Here is a 20,723-nt window from a genome sequence, read left to right as displayed (position 1 = left end):
TAAGGTGGATTTCTGGTGGTGCACATGGAAAAGAGGAGAACCTTGTGAGGATGTCACTTCTCCCAGTGCTGACTGTGCCAATGCCAAATCCCTGGTGCACAGCCTGGCAGAAAACATCAGCCCAATGCACCTAACCCACACAGCCTTGGGGGTAAGAAGATAAAAAAAAAATAATTTTGGTTTGTTCCAGTTGACACACAGGCATCACATTATCTCTGTCATACTCAGGCTATGAAGCTTAATTGCCAGGTTTAATGTTTCAGGTGACATCAGGGAATCATTTCACCAGCAGATGTAAAGATCGTCCTTCGGAGTGGGCAGCACTCAAGGTCAGAGTCAGCAAATCCTCCTCTAAAAATAAACCCTGGCTGCAACGTTGGGAAGATTTCTTTTGTCGTTCTGTTGCACTTCACAGGACCCAGCTCCCTAGAGCACCCACCTCAGGTACAGGTAAGGCCAAGCAATACATGCCTGCTGCTGTACTTCTTTGTGCTCCTTTTCTTCCTTCTATAACCTCATTTAGTATAGCAGGGAGGGGACAGAGAACTGTCACAAACTTTTTAAGGTAACTGATAACTTCAGAAACTTGTTGGAAAAAAGAATAAAAAAGCTTAAAACTATTACAAAGAGGTTTTGAAAGTATAATTTATAATATTTTCAAAACCCAATCAGTCATCTGACAGAAATCATTTAACAAAATAGGAAACGAGGTGCCAAAACTCTATTTATCTTAGAGATAATTTAAGTTTTAAAGGTTAGGAATAAAAATGCAATTTTTCAAGCTTTTGTAACATCCGTCCCAGAATGTTTTGCTTATTCTTCAATAATTGCTCAACTCTCCAGTAAAATCTAACTTTTCCAATTGAATTACAAGTCTCCCACATGATGCTGTGTTTCAAGTTTCTTTGGGCACTCATAACATTTAATGAAATCTCAGCTTAATCTGTTTTAAATTAACCAGTTCAATCAACAATACAGAATGAGGGCAAAAATAAGTTTTTAAAAAGTCATTGGTGGCTTAGAAAGTCACTGAATAGCTTGTTAGTTTTGAATATTCACAGCAGGAGGGTCTGGGAAATAATTGCACAGAGGCTGTGATTCTTCTGGTTTAAAAACTTATTAAGGATGAGTGCATTGGGTGAGATATTCTACAGCCCCTGAATGCTTCAAACATAAGAATCCATGGATAAAATAATGGAACTGAAGTAAATGCCAGTTTTTGGTGAAATCTGGGAATAAGGAACACAGGGCTGTGTTTCTCTTCACTGAAGTATAAAGCAGGTACCCCAGAGATTTCCAGTTTTGAATGTACAATGCTTTGCTTAATTCTTTAGGGCTCTTCCAGAGAAAGATTTAAGAACTTACACCTCCTCCCTCCCAAGAAGGATTTCTATAAAATTGATTTTTTTAGGGAAAAAAAACCCACCTAAGGACATTTTTCAGCACCGTACTTCGCTGCAGTAGCCGGGGGTGAAGCAAGGAGCAGGTTCTGCAGGAAAGCACTCAGCTCTGTGGCTACTGCCACCGTTCGGAGCCCGAGCTAAAGGTCAGCTCGGGGATTCCCCATCAGGGATCACGCTTTGAAATGCCTTTAGTTAAGACATACAACAAGGAAAGCTTTTGTTACTGCAGATAACCAGCTCTCAGCTCAACTGATGCACTTCGAGTCACAAAAACCTTAGAAACCAAAGCACTGTTTACCCTCCTCCCAAGTGCAAACACTGCACTACAGAGAGTATGTACTTCTGTGAGGAGGACTTTCCCAGTTTATAAAACAGCCCTCTGCTTAGTCAGACTTGAAAAGTGCAAGTACTTTTTCACCCTGAAGGGAGGTATGTACCTGGCATGCTTGCTGGAATTGGAAGAACAAAACATTTCTTCAGAATTCAGGAACTTGCTCAATAAATTCTTCCTCACTGCTTCTGAAGACCCTCAGTCATCTGATTTCTGTCTGCCTTCAGCATCAAGGGAGTATTTACCTGGAGACAGGTTACTGAGCTGGATTCAAGCCTTTTGCAAGTGCAGGAGAACTGGTGTTCTCCATCCTTACCTTCTCTCAGACACTTCCCTCTCCTGTACACACTACAGATGGTGTTTCTCCATGAAGGTCTTATCTAAGGTAGTTATTAAACTGAAAGAAAGAAGTAAAGAAACATGAAAGTATTGGTTTTGCAGTTTTCTGGAAGCCAAGAGGGCCTCTGGTTTGGACCCCCTGGAAGAGAGATGTCCTCTGATTTCAGTGGCATTATATTCCACCTGATAAATAAAACCATTCAGTAAGTCAGCTCTCCATACAACATCAGAAAAGAAAAAGGGAATAATTTTTCAGTGACAAGCACTTCATGCACAATAATGATTTCTATTCATAATTACAGAGGATTTTTTCCACTTTATTGTTCTTCTTTCAAATTTTGGGTTCACAGCAGTAGATAATTTCAGTTCCTGGACTCGAGGGTCAAACCACTGAGTGATCTCAAGGGCACCATGTTTATTTCCTATTGCACTGGTGTGGGCATAAGGTCTCCTGGAGATGTCACTACTTCTGTAGACTCCTCATGAAAGGCCCAGAGCTGTCAGACAGATAGTCTGCTTCAGTTATATTCTTTCCCTCCCTTGGTATCCTGAAAAAAAAAACCACAAAACACCTAAACCCAACTTAAGATAATACAGCTCCACTCCTTATTCAGAGCTGTCATGAGGAAATAAGGAGGAAACAAACACTGAAAGGATCAAAACAGGAAGAAGATGAAAACCTGTCTCTCCATTCAGCAATAGGTTATATATTTAGGTGTTTGCTGGATACTGAAAACCTTTCATTCCCAGCTAAACCAGAAGAATTTGCAATGGGTTGATATTTTCAGGGAGAAGCTGCTTCTAGACAACTCTGAGTACAAAACCAAGGCTGGTACACACTTGTGCACTACCAAATAAAATTTCATAAATTCAGCATCAAAAGACCCACTAGCCCAGGTTACTGCTGTGATACGGTCTGAGAGAACTCCCAAGAGCAAGAAACACAGGTGGTAAATAATTTAAACTATTCAACTATTCTGCTATATAAATATGGACTGAAGCAGGCACTAAGGCAAGGAATCCCTGTGCCCTCTGTCAGGCAGAACAGGACAGCTCACAGAATCCTAAGGTTTTTTTCCTTCTGAAGGAAAGAGAGAGGAAAATTTTCTTCTGTTGCCATTTTTCTCCCCATCTCTTACCTGCTGAGCCTCCCTCATTGCAGACTTGTAGAGCACACTGGGCTCTCACTTTACTGGGGACCCCCAGCATCAGGTACACAAACACAGCTCCAAACTGACAACCAGAGCACACCCCGGGCAACCACAGTGATGGAGGAACCCCCCTGGGTAACGGAGAAGTGCAGAAAAAAAATGAGAGAAGGTACAAAGGTCCTTGCAAAGGACAAAGGCAAAGGCAGTCCTTTTCTGTTCAGGTCTTTTTTTCTTTTTCTTTCTTTTTCAAATCCCTACAGCTGACTTGGATCTTAGCTCCCAGGCATAAATCTTGCCAAATTGTTTGGCATCTTTATACACAGCACTAAGGCTTTGCACAGCACATCGAGCCAAAAATATTAAGAAACGTAGTATTTTGTTATGGAGATGACTTAGAGCTTGCAGTCTCCAAGTACTCAGAACCTTCCACCACATCTGGAAAAGCACCATCAGAAATGTACACACCACCACCAAAGCTCTGACGTTCACCTCTAGATATGAACCTCAGGGGTGTTTTTTCCTCCCCATCTGTGGGATTACCAAAATGGAGTGCTCATGACTGAGGTTTTCAAAAGCATTAACTAAACCTTGACAAATTTTGTGGTGCGGGAGGGCACAGCCCTCCAGCTGAACAAATCTGAAAATTGGCCACCGTGTTCTCTGACTTCCCAGGGCTTTCCTGGAAATTTGGGGTTAATTTGAGTAGTTAAAGGGACTCAGAACAAGGTGCAGAAAGGAGTCCTTTCACTGCCATATCACTGCTCCAGCCACTAGACTGTGATCATTCTCTGAATTAAACAGCAGATAGACTGGCAGATTTTTCCCTTTTTTCCCCTTGCACTCTCTTCCCTCCCTCCCTGGTTTTGTTAAAAATAAAATAAACAACCTAAAGAGCTCTATAAGAAATTCCATTTGGCAGCTGTAGAGTGGATAGTGAGCATAAAGAAGATATTCCTTTGCTGTGCCTAATGCATGCTGCTTATCCAAATTAGCCACACAATTACTTCTATCAATGCAAAAATAGTTTAATGTTGTTTTTTTTTTTTCTTCTAGTGCACAGCACTTGAGAACGACTTAAAATGCAGTGTAATTTGCCACAGTGTATGTCCTGAAGTGGCTTGCTAATGAAAAGAGGATTAACTCTCCATTATTCTGAATTACCATTTTGTGAAATCACTAACAATATTTTCATTTATATACATATAACCCAAGGGGGAGAAATATTCCAGCCATCCAAGTGATTAACAAATAATGTTCATTAGATAACATGCACTTTGGTCTTATTTATGAAGAGAAAGATTAGAGTATAAAAATGCAGATGACTGAATTTTTTATCATCCTTGTTCTGATAATACACTTAAGCCCATGACAGCATAATTGGTGAGCAGTTCAGAGTTACAGTCACACGCTGCTGGATGGAGCAGCAGAGCCTGCAGCATGTCAGGCTTGGCAGACACAATCTCAGAGGCTTGAGCAGCAGGCAGTGGCCCCACTGAGGTGGTCCCAGCTCTCAGCTGGTGACCTGGCACCCCAGGGTGGGTGCAGAGAGGGAAGGTCTCAGGGGGTGAGAGAGAGGAGCTGTGGTTTGGCCATGGGGGGAAGAGTGGAGTAAGATTGCCCTACTGGAAGGGAATTTCTGGTCCCAGCAGCAAGGCTCTGGTCCTCACTGCACCCCCAAAGTTCTTCTCCCCCAAACCAAATGCTCCAGGGCAATTAATTCCAGAGCTGAAGCAGCACACCAGCAAACCCTTGTGGGTTTTTTTTTTTTCCCTTGCTCCTAGTTTAAGTCCATTCCTTCTCACTTACTCTGGACTCAAATCTGAAATGCACATTTTATTAGAGGAATTTCAACTGGTGCTTTCCTGTGCTCTAATTCAATTTAGAGTCATAGAATACCCCACAAAAGATAAGATTGGCAAGGCACAAAAGAGCATAGCTTGCTTGAAAGTTCAGGTAGCATATGGCTTCCCAGGACAGACAGAAATGAGTATTTCTCACTTCCAGAATGCTCACCAAGCTTCAAACTGAGACAGTGTTACAGTACCAAGAATGATCCTTTGCAGATATCATTGCCCCATTTTGAGGTCTGCAGACTACAAGCAGGAAGGACTATCAGTGTCACAAATCAGTGCTCTGGGGCCACCAAGGGTGATTATTGATTGCCCTGCTTCCTCTTCTTCTCTTCCTTTCCTCTCCTCCCATTCTATGGAGCTGTGAAGAGACACACAGTGTAGATAATTCCATACTAGACAAATACCAGCTTTTAATCAAGCTCTAGTTAACAGCCTGTTTGCTCCCCAAGTCAGATTTGTATTTGTATTAGATTTGTCTCTCTGAGAGTCTAACATTATCTACACTGTTGAGTCTGCTCGTGGAATTAGCTGGGAGGAAAAAGGCTGCCCTGGGGAATGGCTACTGGGGGCACAGAATTGAGACTTGGTGCTACTCAAAGGCACACAAGACTGAGCCCAAGGTAGATGTGCTAGAAGGTGGAATTCTCTGCCCTTCTCACATCTTAACAGAGGACCATTTCACTAAACACCATCATCATGTGTTAGGAAGCTTGGCTGCAAGATTGAGCCAGGGAAAGCAAGCCAATTTCTGAACAAAGGTGTACACATGCCAAACAAAAACTGACTCCACAGCCTTGCCTAGCCTTGGAGTAGGAAAGCAGGAATCAGTTGGCTTTTTCAAGTTTTGTGGAGGAACAGAACGTGACAGGCACAAAAGAGCCTAAGCTGAGGAAACAAACCCCAGAGGTACATGGAATGTCAGTGAGAAATGGGCACCCTGCTTGCAGGAGAGATCTACTACAGCTGCACAAAGGCACTCACCAGATTTTTGTAATTAAAAGGACTCCAGCATCACCAGTGCCCAACACAACAAAACTGTGGAAGCCACTATGAGATAATTTGGCTGCAAGAAAAGTGGATCTCTGTCAGGCTGTAATCCTCACACACTTCCTAAAATCAAGCCCAGCTCCACCTATTCTTGTTAGGAGTCTCCTGCACATCTGCAAGGTTCAACATCTCCCCTCAAGGGGCTGAGACACAGAAGCAACCATTGCCCTGAGACATCAGGCAGTCCAGCAGAAGACACAAGACAGACCCAACAGGGAGTTGAGCAGAATGCTGGCACCACGGAAAAAAGGGAACCTTGTTTTCAGAGGACAGGAGGGGAAGACAGTTAAGTGACAACTGACAACAGGGAGAGCAAGCATCCCACATTCTAGTTCCTAAAGGTTTGCTGTTGCATAAAGATCAGATGTACATGAGCAGCTTAACATCCTCCTGACAACCTGCAGAACAAAACATGCTTTGCCTTCAGAATTGTGCAAATTCTGATCTGCACAGGAGATATTACAACACGCATACACCAAAAGTGAACCTGAAAAAGGTGGATCCTGAGCTGATCCTGGCTAAAAAAAACATTCTTCAGTCAGTGGAGCCAGTGAAAGGCAAACTCCCCTTCCTGGAAATAGTCTGAGAGGTTCAGTGCTGCATTTTGGTCTTGAGAGTACAGAACAGGTACACCCAGAGTTCACTTGAATGGGCACATTTAATTTCCCCAGCTTGCTGAAAATCACACAAAGGCAAAGCCTATAGGAGATTTGCAATTAATGATAAAAGAAAGACCTTATATTTTCCCTGTACAGTTCCCCTAGGTGCTCTAGATCTCTCAGATCAGGCTGTTAAATCTATCCAATTCTTCCCAGTGGATTTTCTAGGAAACAGATTTCCAGTGGAGACCAAACTTCTGTGATCACAAACCTTTGGTTTTTGTTCCTGTGTGCTCATCCAACAAAGTATTCCTTGCCTAGTTCAGAGGAGGCTGAAATCCATGTATGGACCTGCAGCTGCCACAGAGCAGGTACATGCCCAGTCCCTCCTGGCCAGTGCTGCTCCCCAGTGTCCTACAACCAGAGCAGAACTCACTTGGACTTTCTACTTATCATTTCTGTTTTGGTTGCATTCCAGATTCTTGCGTATCCTGAGCACACCATCATTCCATGGACAAGATGTCATCAGCAGGTTTAAAGGCTGGGAAGAAGAATGCATACACAGCAATCAAAGTAGATCCTGGTGAGGATTATTGTACCCCAGGGGCATTTGAACTGGAGCGACTCTTCTGGAAAGGAAGCCCCAAGTACACTCATGTCAACGAAGTCTGGCCCAACCTCTACATAGGAGATGAGTAAGTGTGCACATAGTACCCCTACACAGCAGATTAAAGTTAAAGACTGAGTAACAGGAGCTGTTGTGGCAGTGCTGTAGCCTGGAGAACTTGAAGCTAGTCACAAGCTATTTTTAAATGTCTCATTTCAAGGAGTAATTTGTCATTTATCTCTAAGTGAAAATCCTACCCCAGTTCCACTGGCAGAAGAGCACGGCCTAGCCTAGATTTGCAGGACCACAGTCTTAGGATGGTTTAAACATCAAGCAAATTCTTGAAAAGGGACTAAAGAGACAGCTCAGTCCACAGTGGTATTTCTGCATATCTAATCCTGTGCTTATGTACACGGAGTACACTCTGCATTTCCAAATTGCTCAAGAGATTAAAACAAACAGAGCCCTGCAGAAGGGAGAGCTGCAGAGATGTGTCTCGCTGATGAGACCACATGTGATTTGGAAAAGAAAAACAAACCCACAAAACAGACACAGCTCTGCTGAGCCCAGAACTAAGCTAAAAACAGCCTTTTCTGACAAGAAGAGGCGACTGCTGCAGCAGGGAGACATGGCATTAGAAACCCCCCCAAAGCCCAAACCCCAAGCAGAACAAGAGAGCTTCTCTCACCCCTTAAGCATTATTGGTCCCTTTCCCATTTTTCTCTACACCCTGCACTAACATGACATTTATTTTACATCATCACTGGAAGGCACAAGTAGGAGCCCTGCTGGCTCCAATAATTTTTCTTATAAAAGGTCTTAAAATTTATCTGTTGCCAGCTTTTAAAAGAAGAAAGATAAACAGCCTGGAAAGTTACAAGACTCCTAGTATCATCGACCAATTACTTCTGTGGCACAGGAGGCAACAGAAAAAACACACGAATTCTGGGCTTTAACCAAACCCAGGCTCCTGTATTTTTAGAGACAAAAAAAAATACATAAATAATTACAAATTTTAAGCCATGGGAAGAGCCTGGCCAAACCCAAGCTTCTTGAGAGGTTCTCAGAACTACACTCGGGCTGGGAAGTTTTTTATTTCTGCAGGGGATGGGGCTTAAGTCAGGAAGAAAAGCTATATTGCCTCAAGGGAAAACAAGGACCCCACAAGCCAAGGACAAAAGCATGAGAAAGGCCACAAAGAAGGGAAAAGAAGTAGGGAGCAGGTAGGGGGGGGAAGAGAAGTTAAACTTCACAGGAAGTGATGCTCCCTGCAAGAGAATAACTACTGTCAGCCAGAAAAGGGCAAACATGACATCTAGTAGCAGAAAATCTGAGATGAGAACTGGTCTGCAGCCAAGATGCAACTTTAATTACTAGAACTAGAATTTGATTGGAAGCAGGCAAAGTCCAGGGACCTCTGTACCTTTCCTCAGCCAGCTCCACATCTTACCTCTGACCCACAGCTTCCCCCTTCAGTGTGGTAGGGTTTTTTACATTGTTATATTTTAAGATCTTGCTGTAGCACTGGTCGCCAAAGAGCTGCCATGGAGACACGAACAGATGTTGGGTGTATTTGCATCCTTAGCCATGCTACATTAAGGTTGATCTTGAAAGAATTTAGTGGAGCTCATCAACAGAATCAAGCAAAACACGCATGCAGAGTTTATCTTCAGAGCCTCCACATCTGTGCTTCATTCCTGCCTCCTGCATTTACAAGGTTAACAGGACTTGTGACTGCTTATGGAAATGCTAATTAATTACCCTGACTACGTAACCACATCTTCCTTCTAATGCAACCCAGGCTATCAAGGAGCCCTGCGAGGCCACTCAGTCCTTTTGTTACAAGGCTTTGCTGCAGATGTTGCCCAGAGGCAATGAAATCTCCATGAGCCTGTCAGGCCCAGAATAATCAAAGCTTCGAAACATAACATGCTGTGTTCAGCTCCAATTGAAAAATTTTCCTCCAGCAAGTTCCAAGGACTTTTAAAGACCAGACACCAAAACTTGTAGGAGCCAGAGCCCAGTGATAGGAACAAAACATGCTCTGCCAAGAGTTGGGCTCAGCTGCTACCAGGATTAGTGCTTGCATAGATCCTCCTCACATCCAGAAGCCTTCCAAAGGGATAGCAAGCAGTTTTGTCTTGCTCCTTTCTTTCACTGGTCACCAGGTTGCTCACATGGGCAGTTTTTACTTGCTTATCCCAAGCCTGCTTGGTTCCCCCTTCAAGCTACAGAAAACCTCTGCCAGCTACACAGCTTGTAGTTTCTTCTTGCAGCTCATCAGCAGTTGCCTTATTACCAGAGATGATGTTCATGGTTCCACATTTCTGAATTTCAAAAGATTTTTAAGATGAAGACAAAGGCCTCCCAAGATTTTGTTTTCTTCTTCATCACCCTCAAGGTCACATCGGGATTTATGGCCTCATCACAATTTCAGGGCTCCCCATGTTCCCAAACTACTCACAGAAGTCTTCTGGAATCTAATTCCTTACTGGTTAAATATGAAAAATATTTTCTCCAGATATGCAGCTGAAGCTGCTTGCACTTGAAGAGAGCTTTGGTTTGTGTCTGTCCCAGCAGAGAACTAAACTATCTTGAGAACTAAAACTGTGAAGGTTCAACTTAGACCTACAGACTGGAGTGTGTGATAATTAAAACGCATAACTAAACTGCAGATATATGCTTAACTAAAACTCATTCTCTCCACTTCCTTTTCTCCTGAAACACAATATTTAGTGGCACTTTCCAAGTGACTCAGTAGAAAGACAGTTTATATTGACCTAGAAGCAAACAGATGGAACTTACTCAAGGTAGCAAATAGCTACCTCCCACTGTTCAGCATTATAAACTCCTAGGATCTGTACCAGTATTAACCATACAAAAATAGGAGTGCATGCAGATTCAGATTACAACAGCACTCTTGAGGACACCATTTCAACCCTGCTAGTAGGAGAAGCTGCCAATTGTAATAGCAGTTTAACAATCCAGAAAATCAGATCTGTAACACTGGACCATAAACCTCTTAAAGCAGCAGAGGTTTCCAAGACAAGTTACACTTTCCCACGCAGTGTTATCTCTGTCTATAGGTGATCTCAAACACTGGGGTGAGTGACTGAAGTCAAGAACAGGACCTGACTTGACTACAACACATGTACAGTGCATTGCTGTAGGGAAAAGAGAGAGGTTTTTCATGCATCTAGGTTGTATCACTTCCAAAAACAACATCCACTCTTCTGGGTTAGAGGAAAACATACTACTAAATCTTTTCCTACCTACATATTATAGAGATCCTGTGCAATATTTTCAGTGGTACCTCAAAATTTGTCTAACCCACAATGAGCAGGGGGTATCCCCCAAAATGGAGCAACATCTCAGAAGCAGAAGGGGATACAATGCTGTTCTCTCTCTAGATTCCCTCAACAGTGTAGTTACCCAAGGAAACTGGGTCAGTATTATTAGAAATTCTCAACATCTCTCCTCAGGAGGGAGAACTGCCAGATTTTCTTAAGAAAGTGTCAGTATTGCCTATATGCAGAAGCTTCCTTCTGACACTGACCATCTGGTAAACTATGATGCTGCATTGAGCTTTCCTTCACTGTTTGAAAAAATGAAGTTTGAGAGAAATGACTCCTCTTCTGGTATGGTGTTGTCTTTGTGCTTTGTCAATCTGGGTCACACCCATCTGTGGCTCTACCAGTCTGTACTGAAACACCTTGGCATTTCTCAACCTTTGCATGGAGCTTAAGAGACTTGGCTCTGCTTTCTCTCATGTTGTAACTACTTAGGCTGTTGCTTCCAGAAGAAGGCAGAGTTTGCTACAGCACTTGCTTTTAATCCTGTGAATCCCAGCTTTAAAACTGACAGCAGGCACAGCTCCAGTCTTGGGCAAGCCCTTGACTTGCCTTTGCACAACCCAAGAGATGTAGAGAAGTCATTTGGGAACCATCTGAAAAAAGATGACATTTTTGTTTAGGTCAGTTCTCCCTCTTGGTGATAGTCTGTTTGTCTCAATATATCCCTATGCAAAAGTGATTTTTATCTCCAATTTTCACCATTTAGGTGGCATTCCTATATCAAAGCACTCCCCTTTGTCTCAAAACTTCAGAAACATGTTTATGAGTCCATCTGTCCTACAGTGAATGCAGGGTCTGACTCAGCAGAGCACTGAGCTTTTGCTTAATGTGCTTTGCTATAGAGAGAAGGACTTCTGGGGATGCTTAACTTTCAGCATATGTTTATGTGCCCTGAATTAAAGAGCTGATGAGTTTTTACATGGGACCAATCTGCCTGGTTCCTCTCTTACTGAAATTAATCAGACTGAAATTTTCACTGTTCTCTCCCAGTGCCATACTTCACTTTCTCTGCAGAGAACACATTCAGGGCAGACCCTGGAGACCACAGCTGCACCCTGTGAAGGAAAATTAAGTGCTGGTACACAAAATGGAAACAATTGCAAGAGAAGTCAAATGGTTACAGCTTCACCTACCCTGGCATTTGTAGGAAACTTCTTGACAATGGCTACTTAAAATCACAAAAAAGAAAATATTATTTGCAGTTTTAGGAAACAGCAATACCCAAAGAGGGAAAAAGAAGAGCATCATTAGCTGGACTATTAAATTCTGGGAGTGGGGCAACTGGAAAGCAAAATATCTGTGCCATTTCCAGCTGAAAATGAGGTAGATATATTCATAAATCCTCCAAATCAATAACTGATTCATATACCCCTGAATGATCCAACATTATTAGTCACCTCAACCCATCAGATGTTTGCAGGTATTCATGCTTGATTTATTCCTTCCTTCCATCCATCTAAAATACTGATACCTCGGGTCTGGTAAAAACTACAAGGAAACCCAAAAGCATTCTCCCCTTAAGACATAACCAGGAATATCAAATGCATGATGCAATACATAAAAAAATGTAGGCTCTGATTAAAGTAACCAGATAATGAGGGATGGCAGCCACCATGCTAACAGATTTAGCTGAGGTTGGAAAGCAAGCCAGTCCTTCAGGCAAACGTGGACTTCATGGATGGCTGAAGCCAGTCCAAGCAAATAGAAGGGGCACAGTAACATTTCCACTTAGAAGCATATGGGTCCCACTATATGAGGGCTTAACAGCCTGCTCCTTGCTCTCTGTTAACCTGCATTCTATCAGTTTTAACTACCCTGGCATTGTCAGGATGTTAATACAGAGCAACCCTACCCAATAGGATGGAGGATCGATGGGCAAAGTAAGAAGACAGCTGATGAGAGTGAAAAAAATTAACAAACATCATCTTTACAGATTCCAGGCAACAGCTCAGTCTGCAGAGGCACCAGGCACAGACCCACAGGACCTACACTGACCACGCTCCAGTTAGCTGGGGAAAACATTTTGGGTCTTGGTTCAACTAACAGGTTCCACAACACCTACACACAGCACAGTTCAAGTAGCTATTCCTGTGAAAATGTGGAGACTTTAACACATTTGAGCACTCAACACTGAGCATTCGTTTTTTGGAAGTTTTCTAGCTCAGCAGCATCAGTAGAAAGAAGAAAATGTGCATAAAGAAAAATATATTGGGCAAGGTTACAGTCAGTGCAAAAGGATGCTGCTGAATCAGTTTACATCTCAAGCATATTTGAAAAGCAGGTAAAAATCACCCCATTCCAAGCATGGAGGAAAACAGTGCAAATTCTTCAGTGCCAAAACCTGGAATAATCCCCCAAATATTTCCTTGGGGCAATTTCAGTTTACTTGAAAAGGAAGAGATTTCACAGATGATGATGCAGTTGCACCTAAGTATTTACAACTGGCTTTTTTTGCAGCTACATTCAAGGTTGATCCATTGCTGCTTCTCATCTCCTTTCCAGGCCAAGGCATGGGAAACAGTGAGCTGGGAGAGTGCATATTTCCCAATGTTAATGCAGACTGCCATGCAAAATGAACACTGAGCTGCCCTGCCTTTCACTGATTAAATAAAAAGGAGGAGGATTCATTCCATCCTGGGCCCCAAATTCACAGTATGCTGTGACAGGCAAGGCTGGGAGGAGGAAGGGGAAGTTCCCAGGTGCTTGGCCAGACTCAGTCAATTCCTTATGGAGTGATCCCATCTTGCTGAATATCTATTGAAATATTGGGCCATCAAACACTTAAAAATTAGGTCCCCAGACACAGAACATGACCATGAGTGCAAACAAAGGCATCAGATGCACCCATTCCAGAGAATCCAGTCCAAGAAACAGGAGAATTGGATTTAAGGTTAATAGAAGTGTCAAATATTAATGATTGATATGTCACCTATGTTCTGTCACTGGCCTTGCTTTGAACAACTCTATCATTTAATTTAATGAGCCTGAGTAATGGTTGCAGAAGTCAAAGTTTAGTAGCATCTACAAGTCCACCAAAAGCTTTGCTTTTCTACTGACCGTAACTATACTGCAGCCCTGCCTTCTATTCAGCATGTACATCCACTTGGAAGGGTTCCAGCTGAGTACAGATCTCTGACCTGAAACCATCAGTCTTTCATGGTTTGTGGGATGCATGCTTTGGGTCAAGTCTGGTGGATATAAAACACATTTTCTTTATCCCAGCATCATGGAAGCAAAACACAGTGAGACTTGACTTGAGAGCAGAATCTGTAGTTCAACTCAAGCACATCAGAACCAGGAGCAGTAGTTATTCACTCCACCTTTCCTCTTCAGCCATGACATTTAATCTGTTTTTTAAGTAGTGGCCACCCTGTAAGTCCAGAAGTGAAGTTCCTTTTCTGGCAAAGTGTACAGAGCATATACACCTGAAAAGAAGCCTAAGGCACAAGTCTTCTAAAAGGCAGGAGAAAAAGAAACATCTTTCTAGGTCAATCACTTCAACAAGAATACAAAGGGAAGGAGTTAGCATCATTTAACCTGTGGTGAAGGTGGAAATTCACAGCATTAAAAGCAAGATGCTGCTGCTTCTCTGTCCTCCAAAGTCTAATGCACTTAGGCAGGCATCACCCCACCAACTATAATTTTATTTATTTTTTAAATCCTCACTAAGGGGACTTATGACATTACTTAACGGTGAAAATGCCAGTAGGATCAAGACATCATCATGCCTGGACAGAAAGGAATTTCTGCAGGGAGAAAGGTCTACTCAGAACATCCAATTATCATCTGCTTCGTTTAAATCAGAAAGAGGATAGGTAACACCTTCTGTATCCATATCCCAGTTAAAAGCTCTCATCACTGGGTTCTTGGCTGCTCAGAAGGAGATTTGTGCAGGGACAGTGGAGTCAACTTCAGGCCATTCTGAGCTGTCAGCACTAGAATTATGAAACACATCAGATAGCTCACCACAACATCCCCTGTGACAGCAGCTCTGAAATGTCCAGGAAACACTCACAGAGAGAGGTACTTTGGGTTGGAAACACATAATGTACTAATTCATTTATGGCAGCAGTAGTTATGGGATAATATATTAACAAAATAAAGCCTACACAGTTCTTTCTAAAAAGCTTGGTCTTCTCCCTAGACACCAATAAAACCTGACAACTTTTCCAGAACAAAACTATGCAAAATTAAAAGCTTTCTGTAAGGGAACAAAAAAAGTCTCTACATACCTGTACACCAGCTCTGCATTTTGATGAATTTCAGGCTGCTAGCACCCACTCTTAGAGTGGGTATTGGGCACACAAAAATCTAGGATTTCCTCTCCTATCTGCCTTCTTTTTCCAAAGGAAGAAATGACAATAATATGTTAGTACATTGGGATAAATATGATATCTGGCTTTCATGGGAGGTTAATATCCATATTATTCATATCTACTTTTTTGCTTTAGACCTCTGGTTTAACCAAACACAAGAGTAAAAGGAAGCCTGACAGGGAGCTGTGACCACAGAAGGGTGATTTAAAAAATTGTTATATTTTTAAAAATAAATGGAGGAAAAATTCAGTAACTTCTTTTAGCAATGAAGAGCTTTTTTTTGAACCCCCATGTAATCCTTACTGCTCACATTTTGCTGACTCCTTTACTGGTTCTGCAGTATCAACTGATGGGACAGAAGGTGTTCTGTTTCAAGTTCTGCCTCTGATTTGCAGATATTTAACTTCTTTATATATCTCAAGTTTCTTCTTGTGCAAGATAAATAAAAAGTCAATACTGCCTACATTACAAGGGTGCCAGGAAAATAAATTTTTAAGGTGCACTAAGGGCCTGGGAGAGCCAGTTATGAACTCCAGAAGGATAATTTACTCTGAATGACAGTACCTTAAGATATTTAGAGTGGTAAATGACATGATTTACAGTATTTTCAGTTTCATTAACGTTTAGTAGGTACCAAATCAGAGTTGCTAGGGTGTTTTATTTTTGGCTTGCTGGGTAGGAAGCTTCTCCACTTACATGACAGCTCTTGTTTTAACAGGAAAACTGCCTTAGATCGCTACAGCCTGGAGAAAGCAGGCTTCACCCACATCCTCAACGCAGCCCACGGGGAGAGGAATGTCAACACAGGACCAGAATATTACCAAGACATGCCTGTGGAGTACCATGGAGTGGAAGCAGATGATCTCCCCACTTTCGACCTCAGCCAGTTCTTTTATTCAGCCTCTGAATTCATTGATAACGCCCTTCAGGATGAAAGAAGTAAGGAGGGTGCTGAAAATGGTTAAAAATAGTACAGTATTTACTCCATCTGATTATAAACACAGTTCCACAGCAGTCAACCTGGTGGGAGTGAAACAAGTTTCATACAGTTTAGCAGAGAATACAAAACTAGTAGCAGGGAACTGTAAGAGAAGGTCCTGATGTAAGGAGGACCTCAGGCCCTAAGTTCCTTACCTAAGCACCTTGAGAGTAGTTCACATCACAGCTTGCATTGTGGTCTTCTGTCTGCTACAGGGCTTTTGCTGTTCTTTTGCCTCCTTCATAAACACATCAGAGAGAATCAGATGTTGCACAGGTTCCATGAATTAGCTGCCTTTTCCTCAAATCAGTCCCTATTAAGAAAGGTTTAATGAATATTGGTTGCAGAGCCATGAGAGTGGAGCATGAGTGATCTGCAGAGATTCCTGGCTGACAGGCCACAGCTTCTTGCTCTGCATCATTAGATTGACTCTTCAAATATAAACCCCAATTTCTTACCTGGCCATCAAATCAACCCCAGGCTGTAACCCATTTATCTCTCTGCCATCTTCCAAGCAGCAGAGGATGGAAAAAACTCTGACAGCAGAGATCCAGAAACATTTCATTAAGCCTTTGTAACTTCTCAGTTTGATTACTGCAGCTCCTTATTTGCTGACCTCCAGCAGTGTTCTATCAAGAAGCTTTACACTGATGTGAAGTGTCACAGCCTAGGCCTCACACTGGCTTTCACCATTACTCCTACTCCTTCCCCCATATACATTTTTTTTTCTTTAAATCTCTACAGGACATTTTACCAGAAGCCAGCCAAGAAACTTAAGACTTTCCTGATGACCTAGAAAGACTTTAATATCAGAGGGTCACATATCAAGTTTCTAGCCTCATGTCTGCTTCTGTTCTCAGCTGCTTAGCTCAGCTACAGCCAGCTACTACATGGCTTGTCCCCAAAAGCCAGCCAGGTCCTCAAAATTTTACCCTTTCAGCAAGTTCAGTCTGCAACAACAGTTCTTTCCCTTGGTGCAGGAGCAAAAAGTCTTGAAAGGAGTTCAGGTTTAAAAATCAAAGTCCTAATAGCAGGAGAAACTGCTTCAGGAGCTTAGTTGCCTGTGAAGAAAGGTACCTGGCATTTCAAACAAGGCTGTCTGAAGCAGTGCCTCTGGGAAGGAGTGGAGAACTAACACACACCTGTGTCTGGCTGGAGGCCAGAGGTCAGGATCAGACTGGAGTAGCTGAAATAAGAAATGTAGAGCTCCTCACTCCCCTCACCCCCCTGGTTCCTCTGACACCTTTGTCTGCTGCAGGAAATAAAAAAGGAAGCAGAAGGAAAGCAGCAAAGGCAAGGGAAAAAACCCTTCCATCTCAATAGGTACTGCAGCAGGGAAGGGTGGAAGGGGGTGGTGGTGTCAGGCTTTTTGTTTCAAAACCGTATCTAAGCCCCAGAAGTTCTTAAGACAATATCAAGCACCAGTCCAGCACTGAAACACAGGGCCAAATCAAAGTGTGACTGGATGAGCTATCTACTTAAGTAGACACTCCCAGCTGCAATAATTTCTGTAGCTGTGCACTGCCTGCCACATTCCCCTGTTTTTTAAACAAGATAGCGAGGCTCTCTTCTGATGGAGACAAAGAAAGAATTAGTGCAACAGTCATGAAGAAAAACAGCAAGCTCTTATCTTTCTCAGGAGGGAAAAGTACACCATACAATTCAGATCACAGGGCAGCTTAAAATTTATTCCAGCAAAGCATGACCAACCTGAAAGGAAGACACTATTGTAAGAGGTTTCTCAGTTCCCTTCTGTGCTACAGAGTTAGTATTCATTCCCTTGGTGCCTCAGCTCCTCGACACAGAGGGAAACAGCATTGTCTGTTCATGTGAGGATGTCATAGGAGAAAATAAACTAAACACTGAGATGAGGATAAAAGCAGTATGAGAAGAAACATGCGAGACAGATAAAAAGATCCCAGGCATTTGCCAAAGACACATCAACATCAGTCACTACATCTGACTCTGGAAAAGGAGTGCTGCATCTAGACAGATTTTCAGGAATCACAAGCCCAACTCAAGTGAACAAAAATCATTCAGGGATCTGTCACCACTGGCTCTGCACACTTAAATTTTACATTCAGCCACACCTTGAAGGATGTAAGAATTAAAGAGTGCAAGAGTAGACTCTCTTGAGGAAAGAGGGTTCAGAAGAGCCCTTCAGGTTCAGATCAGTTCACCCAGTCAGAGCTGGAACATTGACACCCAGGAAAGGACAAACTTCCTTTTCCCACATCCAGGAGGCATTTCAGAAATTGTACAGCCACTTTTTTGCCTTTGTTAACACATTATAAAACTGTACACATTCTCCTGGATCCCCAGCATTTGCCATCCGCACAAAGCAAAGCCTTCCTTGTCCTATCATGTATTTTATCACCTCAACAGCAACCCATTTACAAGGTGGGAAGCTCTAAAGGGAAGCATGAAGGGCTGAACAAATGAAGAGTTTTCATCCGTTTCAAATATTTGCAGTAATAATAGAAGGGATTATCATTTTCCAGGAGAGGAAGAGGCACTTTCAGTTATCAGAGACTGGAGTTTTGCCAAGATGCCTCTAAGACTATCTGCTGGGATTAGGATGCAGACTGTAACCATTAATCCTTTCGTGTTGGCAGTTCTTGATGCATCCATTACACAGCACTGCTACGTGTGCCAGGACATCCCTCTTGTTCCTGGGAGCAAAGGAGTTAATCTGCAGGAGTCATGGCTTTGCACCCAACACTTCTCACCAGGCATAGCTAGCAGAGATAAAACTATTATTGGCCCTGATAGGATTTTTTTCCCCCCCCTGTGGCAATTCAGCTTAGCAGGGTGTTAGAGAGAATACTCCAAATCTACTTCCTTCAGCAGTTCAGCACTTTTTGTGAGACTCCCTCAAGGGCTTTGAATCATTTTTTGAAATCTTTTGAAGTGTTTCAAAAACCTGTCAATCAGACCTGAACCCACTCACTGCCTCTTCCTCCACCTCCTCCAGACACAGCAAATGGGGAAGGTTCCACTTTGGCTTACAGCCTTGCTTGTAACTGAGGCCAACAACTTTCTGCCTCTGGAAGCCCAAAGTTAAAGCAAGCAATGTCACAGAGCTCATCCTGAGGCACACTGATGCAGAGATGAAAATGATAAGCAGAGACTCTGCATTCACAGGGTACAGGACAGGCCCCTACTGCAAGGAGAGGATCATACAGAACAGAGAGGTGGTGCTGGGCAAACTTTCATTCAACATGACAGGGTAAGAGTGACCCTCCAGAGATTTCCAAAGCAGCTTTTCTACAGTTTATGAGGGGGTTCCTTTCCATCATCTTGGTTATATGCCTCTTAACTTCTACTCTCCATACCCTCTGCCCGCAAGAAAGCCTCGTTAGTGATCTTTTACAAATTAAGCATTTGTGCACAAAGTGATGCAGTCTCCATCTTGAAGAACATTCTGATCAGAACAACAAAAGATAACCACATTCAACTAGCTCTGGTGTACAGCTGCTATAACTGAGAAAGGCACCTCTCTGCATCCCATTGATCCTCCTGCAAGGATGGTTCAATAGCATAACCAAACCCTCCTCCCACATCCTTCTGCTTTGGTCATTATGCCCACAGACAAAATTTGACATATGCAGAGTCACCTACATTCTCTGGTCACAAATAAATTCAAAAATACCTGGTTTAGGATTAAAGGGGGGGGGGAATCCCTAATGCAGACAGCATTCAGTTGTCACAGTAAGATTCACAGCCTCCAACGATGGAAAAAGATGTGCCTTCCAGAAGGGCTTGTAAGGGCAGACAAACCACCAGACAGAGCAAGAACAACACAGAAACCTTCAGTCAAAAGAAAAAGAAATTCCCCCAGTGTCACCTCTGCATCACCTCTCTTTGTTCCTGCAGACAAGGTCCTGGTTCACTGTGCCATGGGTCGCAGCCGCTCAGCCACCTTGGTCTTGGCTTACCTGATGATTTACAAGAACATGAGCGTGGTGGATGCCATTGAGCAAGTCTCAAGACACCGATGCATCCTGCCAAACAGGGGCTTCCTGAAGCAGCTGAGAGAACTGGACATAGCCTTGGCACTACAGAGGACCAACACCAAAACCAGCCCACCAGCTGCTGCTGCTGCTGAGAACAGCACCACCATCTAAGTATTGCTCCTGGCAGGGTTGTGCTACTGGAAAAGAAACTTCAGAAGAGAAGGGGAAGGTGGAGTTAATGACACAGTCACAAGGAACATTTGTTATTTGGAGGGAAAAACCCAAGTCGTTTCAAAGGCTGTTGAGAGAGAAGCCAAATTTAAAACCCAGTTTGCTAGAACGTTCCTGACTTAGCAGAATTCTTTGTGACATCCACAAATAAAGTTTTTTCTGTAAAAAAAAAAAAGCTTTTACAGCACAAAAGCAGGTACAACCTTAAAGAAAACTCTTCTGACTGAGAATCCCATCCCTCCCTCCTCCCCTTCCCTCTTCCCCTCCCCATACACTGATCCTAACCCAAGCACACAACCTCTAGGTATTCCTAAAGAAATTTTGCAGAAAAATAGCAAGATGGTAGCAACATAGATGAATTGTTACAGTTGGTTGCAGAGTCCTGAAGGATTTTGCAGGAATTTGATTTTTTGTGCTGTTTCTTAGCATCTCCATTTCTTCTTTCCCAGCAATAATCTGGGGCAGCACAGCATTGAGAGAGCCTCCAGAGGAGTTATCAACTACCCATTCTTCACAGTGGACTTTGCAGCAGACCATGACAACTAAAAACAAAGCAAG

General features: G+C 42.8%; 1 protein-coding gene across 2 annotated transcripts; it reads left to right on the top strand.

The window, feature by feature from the left end:
* The first annotated feature begins 376 nt into the window (after positions 1-376).
* Positions 377-20,340, top strand: DUPD1 (dual specificity phosphatase and pro isomerase domain containing 1). 2 transcript variants are annotated; one of them, XM_030453614.1, is made up of 5 exons: positions 397-450; positions 6,940-7,094; positions 7,202-7,418; positions 15,718-15,938; positions 19,855-20,340. In XM_030453614.1, the coding sequence occupies exons 3-5, from the start codon at positions 7,234-7,236 to the stop codon at positions 20,103-20,105; spliced, it is 657 nt and encodes a 218-aa protein (XP_030309474.1). In that variant the 5' UTR covers positions 397-450; positions 6,940-7,094; positions 7,202-7,233; the 3' UTR covers positions 20,106-20,340. The 2 variants fall into 2 exon arrangements, with proteins under 2 accessions (XP_008502229.1, XP_030309474.1); XM_008504007.2 differs by lacking the exon at positions 6,940-7,094 and having other exon boundaries at positions 377-450.
* The last annotated feature ends 383 nt before the right edge of the window (positions 20,341-20,723 follow it).

This window comes from Calypte anna, chromosome 6, assembly GCF_003957555.1.
Source record: "Calypte anna isolate BGI_N300 chromosome 6, bCalAnn1_v1.p, whole genome shotgun sequence".
NCBI lineage: Eukaryota > Metazoa > Chordata > Aves > Apodiformes > Trochilidae > Calypte > Calypte anna.
The sequence above is the reverse complement of the archived record's forward strand: the minus strand, read 5'-3'. Positions and strand labels throughout refer to the sequence as shown.

Excerpts from the sequence above, each read along its gene's own strand:
- DUPD1 (XM_008504007.2), top strand. The coding sequence starts at position 7,234 with ATGGACAAGATGTCATCAGCAGGTTTAAAGGCTGGGAAGAAGAATGCA. Across the intron at positions 7,419-15,717 it reads AACCTCTACATAGGAGATGA|GAAAACTGCCTTAGATCGCT; the intron begins GTAAGTGTGCAC and ends TTGTTTTAACAG. Across the intron at positions 15,939-19,854 it reads CGCCCTTCAGGATGAAAGAA|ACAAGGTCCTGGTTCACTGT; the intron begins GTAAGGAGGGTG and ends TTGTTCCTGCAG.